General features: G+C 36.3%; 1 protein-coding gene across 1 annotated transcript in view; it reads left to right on the top strand.

Moving 5' to 3' along the window:
• DDX10 (DEAD-box helicase 10) overlaps positions 1-12,031 on the top strand; it is a 286,609-nt gene that overhangs the window by 255,524 nt on the left and 19,054 nt on the right. Inside the window, exon 17 of the mRNA XM_054592588.1 lies at positions 763-899. Within this exon, the coding sequence (XP_054448563.1) occupies positions 763-899 (137 nt within the window). The remainder of the gene's footprint in view (positions 1-762; positions 900-12,031) is intronic.

The raw sequence follows: 12,031 nt of genomic DNA on the forward strand, positions 1-12,031 counted from the left end.
AATAGGTGACAAAAACCAGTGTACCAGAAATAGACTTGTTGTAAGGGGTGTTTATTCCATAAATGCATAGTAAGTTTATTTTAGTATTGTATTCCTTTGTTCTTTGACAGAAATAAATTACCATAAAACCAGAGCAAAAGAAGCCCACCTTCCTACCTACTTGTATGAAAGTGGATAGTTCCAAATTCTTCCATGTGGTAGTGCTTCTCTTCTCTTGCTGTTTCTTTCCTTTTCCCATTGTTCTTAGTGACTTAATTCTTACAGATGAATTTAGAAGACCCTGTACTGTTAATGAGTTTGTACATATCTGATTGTCATTTTAAAACTTAGATTATGGCTGTAAAGTGATCAGTCATCAGGCAAAAAAGATGTCAGTACTCTTTTTTTCTGGCCTTTTATATTTTCACCTAATATTTTGGGTAATTTTGAAATTTACATGTGTGGACACGAGCACTAAACCACTTTATTCTTTGATAGTTATATGGAAATAATAAAACTCACAATTTCCTCCCATAGCGCATTTGAGAGACAATAGTGATTTACCTTCAGGACCATATATTATTTCATTATATTTTTGAAATGACCAGTTTTCTTTCTCTTTGCAAATGATTATGGTTTTTAAAGTCATATAGAGTTGTTCACCAGTACAGAAGCCTTCTAATTTGAGGATCTTAATTAGAGGAACATTATTTGTGTCTAGAAATAAGATCTGATTGTTCATCATTTGTTTCTTAAACCACAATATCCCTTGTGTTTTTTTAGGCCAAAGATGAAGAAGAAGCCTTCCTGGATTGGAGTGATGATGATGATGATGGGTTTGATCCGAGCACACTTCCTGATCCAGATGAGTACAGAAGCTCTGAAGAATCTGATAGTGAAGATATGGAAAATAAAATCAGGTATGTTTTTATCATTGGTGGCATTAAGTGTGAGGGTCTCCTTTTAATTGTAAAGAGGTTGTAGAGGTAAATGTCGTATGCTCTTCTTATCATTTTAAGGGCCCTCTTATTGTTTCCATAATCCCTGTTAACAGATATGAGTATTACAAAAGTTGTATTTTCTTTTTCTTTCTTTATTTTTTCTCCTTATCTCTTTTTTTGTGAATCCTTTATGCTTAAGTATTTGATACACTAGGGTATATTTAATGCAAAAAGAAGCAGGATTTTATTTTCACTTGTCACAGGGCTGTACTTGAGAGTGTTGTTAAAAATTGTCTTCTGAATTTTAAAAAGGGGCCATTATACTTTCACATTTTGTGATACAAAATTAAGTAACAAATGCATAAAATATTGGAAAGCTTGTACATAAACAACCCTTGACAACTATTCTCAGTTTAAAATCTGTTCATTTGTAATGTGAACTTACTTGCTACCATGTCCAAAACTGATGAAATGTGATGAACGGAATAATAGCATGACTTGCTCAGCATTTGTTTTCAGAGTACTATGTGTTAGGTTACACTGAGAGTCTGTTGATTTAAAAGTTGAGGACATTGAACTTCATGGACATTCTAATGTGGCTATTTAGTCAGAAGATGGGTCCTAATGACAGGTGAAGTTAATATGATTGAAGGAAAGAGGGAGCTTGATGGAACCCATAAGTGCAAGCCCAGGGAGAGTTGCAGAAGTAGGCCACAGAGGGCTGTAAGATGGTTTTAAGTAAGAACATTATGAAAAAGACTTAAAAAGATTATCCCCTTAGCAGAAAAAGCTGAAGGCAGGTCATTTCAGAGTTACTCTTATTTTAATCTTGTGCTCATTTAAACATAGAATTATTTGTAATAGTGAAAATGATGTCCAAAATGTAGTCTTCCCACATGATGCCAGCATCTTGAGACATTTGCTATTAGACAGTTAGGTAGTGGATACAGTAACTTTCTAGTGTACTTGCCGACACGGTAGTGGGTATTAGCTTTATCTACCACCAGAGGCACCACAGGTAAAAATAATTTGATTAGGATTTAGAAAAATATACAAATGTATGCCATACAGGTTAAATAATTTAGATTCAGGACATATTCTTAATCTTTAGAAATTGACTTCTAAGAGTAAATATAAACACTTTTTAGAAAGTTCCTTAGTGTACATGTTGAAACCTGAACTATCACTATGGTTAAGTTTGCTCTTCCTTCTGTTCTTACATAAATGTTTCTTTCTGAGAGTAGCTTATGGCAGCTTATGGGATCTCTGTTTTGGTAGATGTGAGCTGACTTAACACATATGACTTTATATCATTAACTTCCAAATGTTTCTGTATAATTTTGCTTTCTGGAAGGAACATTAATCAGTTCTTAGGGTTGGCCATGCAGTTATATTTTGCGCATCTGTCAGATATACTTCTGTATCTGATTCATAAGGATTTCTTCCCTCACATTTTTTACTGATAGCTTCTAGGTCAACCTTAATCTGGGTGTAGCAGACATTTCATTTCATTCTTCTGGCATTTCTTACTCTCAGAGTGACATTTCCATGCTACTACCTAGTTTATGTGATTTGTTGCCTAATAGCTTCACGTGTGTTAGCCTCTTAATTAGCCTGTAAATGCTCTGTAGCTAGAAAGCCAGCCTTTTTGTACCAATACCTCTAGCCTCTACTCCTGTCCCCAACATTAGTGTCATAGGCACAAAGACGACCCTGAAATATTTGAACTGATTGATTAGTGACAGAGATTTATAGAGTAAAAAGAGAGAAATATAATATAAGCAGCTATGCAGTTGGTCCTAATAGTGTAAATGATACAAGAGATGACAAAATAGATGGCTGGAGAATTGGAAGGAGCCACGTTCAGAGAGTAGAATGATGATGGACATGACGGTAGAAGTAGCTTGAGGCGCCAGAACATTCTAATTTAAAAGGAAAATGTTTGTAATTCCAGGCATAGCTAGTAGTAACTCTGCATTAGTGGAAATTAAAAGGAATTGGTAAACTTATCTTAAGCTAAACAAAAATTCTTCTGTTGAAGATTATATCACCAAGGGCTTTATTCCTTTATCCATTGAAAGGGCTTCTTTAGCAATTTGTCTTTTGTCTATCAACAGTAATTATAATCAGACCGCTTCTTATAGATGAAGAAACCAAGGTGTCACAGGATAAAATAGTAATTTGTCTGTGATCACAGTACAAGTTACGGACAGTGTGAACTATCCAGATCAAATTGATTCCTTTGTTCTAATACTCCAATAAGGTCATACAGAATTAATCTAGCATTCAGAGAGGTAGCTCCATAAAACTTCCTGAAGACAAATTTGTTGTCATTTGGCTGAAGACCTGATCCATGGACTGTAGGATAGACTTGACTGGTCCATGAATTCCTAGCTTTGACATTCTGGCACAGATCATTCTGTGGGGGTTAGAGAGGCAGCACTTGGGAATGATTGTTGACTGCTAACAGTCAACTAAGGCCTCTACCACTGTCTCGCCTTCCCAGTAGTGACAACCAGAAATATCTTCAGACATTGACAGTTATCCCTTGGGGAGCAAAATTTCCCACAGTTAAGAACCACTGGATCAGATGCAGAATTGCACGTACATATTACTGGTGTTTGATTTCCCCACCCCTCATCCAGAATAGGCTTTGTATTTTCCTTTTCATGTAGTCAGAGCAATCTTTGTCGATATAGCATGTATTAATCAATTGGGGTTAGTACACAAGGCCATTTCTGGACTAGAAGGCAGAAATTAGGGTAAATTGCAAGTAGTAGTCTCTATGTGAAATTTCTGTTTATAACTCTTAATTTCCATTTTTCTTCTCTTTTCCCTTTTCTCTTAAAATCACCTCAGTGGCAATGAATAAAGATATATGTAAACTAAATCCAAACGTGTTTTGGATAAGAAAAAGGATTCACAAATAAATTCATATACACTAGAATTTTGACAGCAGTAATTGCTGCTGTTACTGCTAATTATAAAAATAGAACCAGTACAGTTTTTCTGTATTGTTTCAGTTTGGCAACTTTTTTTTTAATTTATTTTTTTGCCTCTCATAAATGACTAGATGTTAAGATTTTATCATGTTGCCTTTAGAGGGTCCTCCTAGTTTATTCACAGGTATTATTTGCTGCATTGTTTGTAGCCTTCACTCAATAATGATAGGAACAGCTAATGTTCCAGCCTCTTGGTTGTCCTCTCTCACCCAGTAGGTTATCATCTGGGTATTAACTTTGCATTTTCAGAAATGAATTTACTCTTAAGAGACTAGATACACCAATTAGAAAAAGGCTATTACCAAAGTAACAGCATGAGCTAGATTCTTTAGAAGTTTTCTCTGGATATTTCTTTTTCCTTCACATTGGTTCACATTTATAAATGTTCAATATGGGTAACACTTTTGTCTTTCTATATGGAAACACACTTAGTCAGTAGGAAATATACAAAAGAAAACCATACTTAATGGAGAATGACTGGATTCTTTTCTCAGGGAGGTCCGATAGGGTTTTAAAGAGTTTGTACCTCTGTCTTCAGCTCATTGCATGGCAGCAGTAGATTTAAACCATCCTCCTTACTCTGTAGAATTATCAGAATTGTCATCTCTAATACTGAGATCCAAAGGGGTTCTGGTGTGTAAGATTCAAGTTCTCTACAGTTAACATGACAAAAAGGGACCTCTTGTGTACAAAATGGTCCCAGGGACAATGAAAATAATGTGACCTTGAGTTCCTTTTAAGGAGTTTTAAGAATCTTGCCTTTAATAGCTCCATTTATTCTCATTTATAACACTGTGAAATATAGGGAACAAGTAATCTACCCATAGTACATAGTCAGCTGGTTAGTCAACTGCGGATTCTTGAGACTCAGTGAGAAGCTCTTAACTTTTGTGTGTGCCGTTTTGCAGAACAAGTGTTGAAGGTAAAGCTTGCGTTGATGCTCTCTTGTTTCTTTATCTTCATTCATGTTACAAATTGGTCCAGGACGTGTTTTACTCTGTGCCTTTCACTTCTAGTTCCTCCTTTGGAACTGTGGAATTAGCATAGGTAGAAGTAATACAAGATGATAGGATTTGTTGTAATTGTTATTAAAAGAAAAACAAAATAATTTGTTAGGAAACCTAGCTCTTTGTTGCAGTGGACTTTGTAACACCATAGAATTCACTGGTCTGCTAGGAACTGTATAGAATTATGTATTCTTGTCTCCAGTGAGTTTTCATAGAGATTTTACACCTTTTGAGGAAAAAAGACATCAAGTATTACAATGGTCTTTTTGCTCATAAATGACTTTTCTTGTCTTTATCTTTCAAATACTCCATATAATGTAGTTATACTGATTTCACAATAAAAACATGTAGACAAGTTTTTATATGTGGTGTCAAGAACTGTAGTAAGAATCTTCAATACTATTTAAATCACATTCTACTTAAGAGTTAAAAAGACCCACTTGACTGTTTGTCCTAGCTTGTTGTAATATTTCCTCCATCCATTCTTTCAACTAGGAATTTGTTTTTTAATAGCTGTCATGTGCCAGGCATAGTGAGTGCAAGTATGGAGGATAAAACATTAAGCAAGAAAAATACCTTTCCTGCGCTCACAGTTTTTAGTTCAGTGGTGGTCACAGATAGCTAAGCATGGAATTACAAAACAATGTGATGGGCAAGGGCTGTGATTTTTGCCATGTGGGAGGCGGTAGGGAGGGTGGGAAGTAGGGAATGGACATGGAGAGCACGTAAGTGGTGGATGTAGCCTGAGCTTGATCAATCAGGAAGAGCTTCCTAAAAGGAGGTGTCATCAAAGCTAAACCTGAAGTAAGTTTAAGCCTTACTGATCAGGGAGAAGGGTGTGAGTTTCCCTTCTAAAGAATGTGGCTTTTGAAGTGAGACAAGAGTGTCTTTAAACATATTCCAATTAAAGTCTTCTTTCAATAAAATTGTTCCTTTTAGCTGTGCCTCGCAAGCTGAGAGACTTGGTTCTGAACATGTAATAGAAGATTAATTTTTGTATATCTAGTAGCATTCATCATGTTTGGTTTATGGCTATCTTCATGTGAATTGCTAATGATGTGAAAATTTGCAAAGTATTGAATTTGATGAAAAAGAAGCAGCTGGCTGTTCCAGATATTCATTATCCAGTCAAATTTAGTGTTTAATATTTATAATCTTAACCTTTTTCTAACAAAAAAAAAAAGGAAAAAGAAAAAGGTTGTGGTTAGACGCTTAGTGACTTACATCAGTCTTTTCACAACAGTGATCTCTGGCTAAGGTTGCTTTATAAAGAATTTTTATATTGTAGGGTGTTGGTAGGTGGCATAAAAACAATTAATTATATCTTTACTTTGTATGAGACTATTGGCATAATTTAGCCATGATTAATTCTATATGGATCAATACCTTTTCCTGTTCAGAGTAAATGTTTTACATCTAATATATTTAGCTGTTCTTTTGGCCTAGTTTCTCTGACACAGCTCTGAATCAAAAGACTGATCAGGGATTTTTGTCTTTTTTCATTTGCCTGGGGTTTTTGTTTTTACAATCTGTTCCATATGAATTTTCTGTTTTTGGGTCTTTAAAAGGTACTACTGCATAAAGGAGATGGATGACTTTAATCTCTGTGGTTTCTCCTAATGTTAATGTAAATTTTTGCCCAGTAACTACTCTTCCAAGACGTTACAGTCAACGCTTTAATATATGGAAGGCTTTTCAACGGGAAAAGAAGTGTGTATGAGGGAAAGATGAATGAATTTCTGGGGAAGGAAATTCCCAGAAAGCATTTTCATTTCTTTCTTAACTATTTTTGGGGCTGGGTATGTGGCGTTATATATTTTATATAAATTTTAGGGAATTATTGGTGCCAAATATAGAGGATGACTTTTAAAGGGATTTTTCTTATTCAAAGTCTAGGTAATTGTTAAAAACAAAATACGTATTGACTATAGTTTCCATTTACTTGAATCCCTGTTCATTGGTGAAATCTAGTCGTGGGTGGCTCATGTTGAAAGAAGTTGGCTCAGCTTAATGGTATATTGACTTTATTGTGCACCTGCCATTCTTTCCTTTTACTCTTTTTAACTTCAGGAGATTTATCCCTGATTCTAAAATGCCCAGCAATTTTTAAGAGAAAAATCTGTATCACTCTTCTTCTTTGTGAACTACAAAGTTCCATGAACTATCAAATTTCATAGACCTTTTATCAGAATTTAACATGAATTGTGGGGCACAGGAGGAGTTAATTTACTTGACTTTCTTTAAATTGTGTTCCTTTTGTTTTTCTCCCTTTTACTGTTGCCCTAAAAATGAAACAAGCATTTGCTGTGTGATATATGTATATAGCATGAATGGAGAAACTTCCAAAGGCGATTGTTGAGGTGGGGGTAAGGAAAGACAATATTTTATGTCTTGGGATTTTTAAGAGAAAGGTTGCAACCCATCAAGGAAGGAAGGTGTTACTTCCTGGGGTGAGATTGGGAAGGGGAAGTTGTATTTTAAGAAATTGGGATTTTAGAAGCTCACAGCTTGACCTTACTTGGAATCTCAGTTTTTGCCCCTACTTTGTGTTCCTCTGTCATTAAGCGACCCATTGAATGACTGTCATTCAATGAGTTTGTTATGTTTCAGAAGTGCTAGGATCTCTAAAAAGGTGGATGAATGGCTCGGATGCCATGATGAGCCGTCTAGCCAAGGGTGATGGAACCACCTAGTAGGATTCTCTCAGCCGGGGCCCTGATTCTGGTGCATGGCTGCTTTGTTTTCACTGAACAGACCATTGAGGAAGACACCTTTTTTCATTTCAATGTCCTTTATGTAAAATGCATTCATATCAAATGACCATGTAACATTCCACCACTTAGTCACACGATAATTTCCTTATCCACTCCTCTTTTGGAGTTTTAGGTTATATCCAGGCTTATGTTTTTGGTACCGTTGTTTGATACTGTTTTGCCATTATAAGTAATTCTTTAATGGGCAACTTTGTTGAAGATTGGCTTATCTCTCTATTGAAATCATCCAAACGACTAATAAACAGTAAGACTAAAGTGTAAAACTTAGTTTTTCCAGAAAACTGCAACATTGAGGACATTCTTGGGTAGGTGATGATCTTAAATGTTGAAAATTAATCAGTGAAAGTGGTTGAGAAAAGCAGATGTGTTGCTGCGAGCACAAAACATTCTACATACAGATTAGTAATGAGAAAAATATGTAATCCATCCCAACTTGCATGGGTGTTCACATGTTTGTTTGTTTTTTAAATTTGGAAGAAGCGAAATAATTGTGTATGTCTTCCATATTGGTGCAAAGTAGGGATTCCTGACCTTGAATCTGGATGAGCTTTAGGAGGATCTCAAACATCTTGAAATTGTTCCCTAAAGGGCGGTGTGGGTGTGCCTGCAGCATAGACACTCCCGTGCACCTACAGGGCAAAGAGTCGTGCATTTTCATCTAATTCTCAGTTGTGTTTGTGAACTCCATCCAAAAAATAACCAGAATGATTGGGGACCAAAACTTTTTGCCAGTCTCAAATGACACATGAGCCTTTTTAAAAAGGGAAACATATACGTGCATCAGTAGTGTGATTGCAGTTCTCTGCCTTCTATTTCCTTCTCACCACCCCCAACACTCTCTGAGTATTAAAATTCTGATCTAATAGGACATCTTCTGCTCTTGCAGTTATGTTTGTAATGAACTCTGAGCCAATAAATCTTTTCTTTGACTAAATTGTTTTTAGTGCTGAGCTGCTAGGAAGGAGATGTTAAAGGACGCTGATACATTTTCAGTTCCGTTTCTGTATGCAGGAGCCTTCACCGTCAGAAGGAAGCTGGGCAGATTTTATGGAATGTGCTGCAGTAATCAGTCTTCATTAGGGCTGTTGCCATAGCCTTGTAAATTAAAATTTGGGATGGGGGGAAACGTCTTTGGCACAACACTGACTACCAGAGTACCAATACTCAAGGATAGGTATAAAGATTTCTGAGAATTTTTTAATGGTCTCAATTCACTTATTATTAGCTTAAAATTTAGGAAAAAATCTAAGCTACATTTATGTATGTGACTGCAAGACGGAGAATTTTATACAAATAGGGGCATAAACTGGACATTCAGATACTATGCTCTTGGTAGCCTTCACACACAATTTGGCAGCATGTTGTAACAGGACACCCAAGGGTTTCTGTGTAAGCGAACATTCACTGTTCTCCACCTCAGGCCACAACTAGATTGTTCTGCAGTTTTACCTGCTACCTTTTCTTTGCGTTTCCAAAAAAGAGAGAGAAAAAAGGGAAAGGTTGAAAAGCTGCACAGACAGACACTACAGTAAAGGGACTGTGCCCCCTTGTCCTGGCATTTGTTAGATTTCTGAACAGGTTTGTACAGGGATATTTCTCCTCCATTTGTGGTATAACACACAGACTCCCATACCCCTAATTGTACTTAAATAAATGCAGCTGCTGCAGAAGTTAAGCGCTTTGACAGAAGGCATCATGACACTTCCTAGCTGCACAGTCTCTTTTCCCGTGTCAGACTTACAGAATCTCCAGTGATTTCCATTGCCATTTTAGAAGTTAATTATTGGAACTGCTTGTCCAAGTGTCCTTGGAAGTTTAGTGGTCACTCTACTTCACTGTGTTTCTGTAAAGCTCTGCATACACCAGGGAAGAAGTTGATAGTTTTTCCCAGCAGATCTTTTTCTTCTGTGGTGCCTTGACCACAATCATTGGACAGTGCTTGGAACATTCTTGAGGCTTGAAGTGGTGGTTCTAAGTGCAGCTTTCTTGTAGCCCCGAGAATGGGATTACCAGGTTACAGAACTGTTCTGATCTCTTTATTGGACTTAACTCACATGCTATTTATTTAAAGTATGCTCTTTATCAATGAGCCATGTTCCTATTCACAGCAGGTACTAATGATTATGTTCTTTTTGGTGTAATGTATCATATGTCCCATCTCTTTTCATGTTTGTAAGTCGATTGGGTAAAGCTTCCTAAGGACCAGAGAGAAAATTTTAAAAATCAAGTGGAATTAGACCTAGTTGTTTTCTCTATAGGGAAAAATGTATCAGTGAATTAAGTGTCTCCTCTTTGCCTTTCTGTCTATAGATAGGAATTTAAACTACGTCTGCTCCTGGCAGAGTGACCTCAGGAACCATCCGTGTTACAAATATAGTTGCTAGAGCAGGTGTAAAACATGAGTTACGTGAGCTTCTATGAGCAACAGACTGAATGCCTTGCCCACATGCACCACTGCGTATAGTTTGGAAATACTGATATATATGACATGTTATCATAAACTTTGCAATATGGGGAGAAGTCAGAATTTTGGGAAATTAAGTCTGTGTTAGAACAAAGGCAGGCTACTTGGCCCTGTGGGAAAACTGTGGCTTTTGGGGTCAGATAAACAGACCAGAATCTTAACAACTGAATGTTTTCTAAGAATCTTTTCTTTTACAGTCGTGAACCTTGAACTAGTTACTTAATTTCTTGACTCTCAGTTTTAATCATCAGTCAAATGAAGATAATTCTTATGTTGCAAGGTTATCATAGAGATTTTAATGAGGGTAAAAATAAAGAAGAGTATGATACTAATAGGGTCACTAATCTATAGTAATCATTTTAATTACTAAAGTAAAGCAGTGTTAGGAGTTTTTAAATGAGTATATACATTTACAAGAATAGAATTTAATGTCCTCTAATAAATCTACTACCCATTTTCTTCTTCATCAAAACCATTCATTCAGTCCGAGGCATGCAATGTGGTCAGGCTTCTATTCCAAACAGGATGGATGAGACAATAAAAATAATGTCATATAAGGTATTCTGTTCAACATGTAGGTAGAGAGTCCACATCACCAAATTGGAATGAGGGAAATGCCTTTACTTGTCAGTCCTCTTTCAACAGTACAGTCCTCTTATTCAGGCATTCAGTAAACTGAAAAGTTTACCATGTGCCTGCCATAGATCAATAAAGAAGAGAGACTAGATCCCAGCCCTCTTAAAGTTTTCACTCTGGTGAGGGAGACCGCCAAACAAAAAATAGAAAAGAAATGGTGATAAGGGCCATGAAAATGTGATAATGGGAGGAACTGGGAAAGTTCACTTTATATGAGGCATTTAAGAAAAACCTCTCTGAGGTGAGACCTGAAGAATTATTGAAAGGCTTCTTTTTAAGTAAAAAAGGAATAGTTTATCCTAATGTTCTCACCATGAATCCCTTTGGCATTTATTAAAATTTAAATATTTACCCTAACAGTATAATCATGACTATACAGTTATGTACATTCTTGCCCAAGGTACTTTCTCAGCTTTTTCATCCCATCATTATTCAACCATGTGTCTATGCAATGGTGATGCTAGTTGGCTTCATGGACGGTGATCAGGGTAAGAAACAGCTGCTGTTCTAGTCCACAAGGGGCAACTCACTGGAAAGGTGTGCGCTATCATGAAGTTTATGAGGAGAGTGCAGTTGAGATGGCCTGAGTACTCTAACTGAAGGCTGAAACATGGTTTAGGTTATGAATTAAAGTAGTGTGGCATTCTTTGGGGATAAGAGGAAAAACCTCTAATGTATTTAATAATTTGTTATAATTTGTTCATGGAAAATCAGCTCTTTTTTAAGCTATGTAAATCTTTTGTTAATAGACTTTTATAGCAATTTTAGTTTTTACAGTAAAACTTGAATGAAAAATAGAGCTCACATATACCCTTTGGGGGGAAGGCCCAAATCTTTCCTATTGTCAACATTTTTCTGCCTACACTGACATATAGTTATCACTCAAAGTCCATAGTTTACATTAAGGTTCATTCTTTGTATAGTACATTTCATGAGTTTTGACACATGTATAGTATGTATCTGTGAATACAGTATTATACAGAATAGTTTCAGTGCCCTAAACAGATCTCCTGTGTCTACCTATTTATTCCTCCTTCCTCTTTTTCCCCATCCTTGCCATTCCCTCCCACCCAACCCCTGGCAACCACTGGTCTTCCTACTGTATTCATAGTTTTGCTCTTCTAGAATGTGATACAGTTGGATTTCATAATATGTAGCCTTTTCCGTTGGCTTCTTTCACTTTGCAATATGCTTTCAAAGTTCCTCATATCTTTTTATTACAGAACCC

This window comes from Pteronotus mesoamericanus, unplaced genomic scaffold (assembly GCF_021234165.1).
Source record: "Pteronotus mesoamericanus isolate MK-2021 breed Mesoamerican mustached bat unplaced genomic scaffold, CSHL_Meso_final scaffold_36, whole genome shotgun sequence".
Classification (NCBI taxonomy): Eukaryota; Metazoa; Chordata; class Mammalia; order Chiroptera; family Mormoopidae; genus Pteronotus; species Pteronotus mesoamericanus.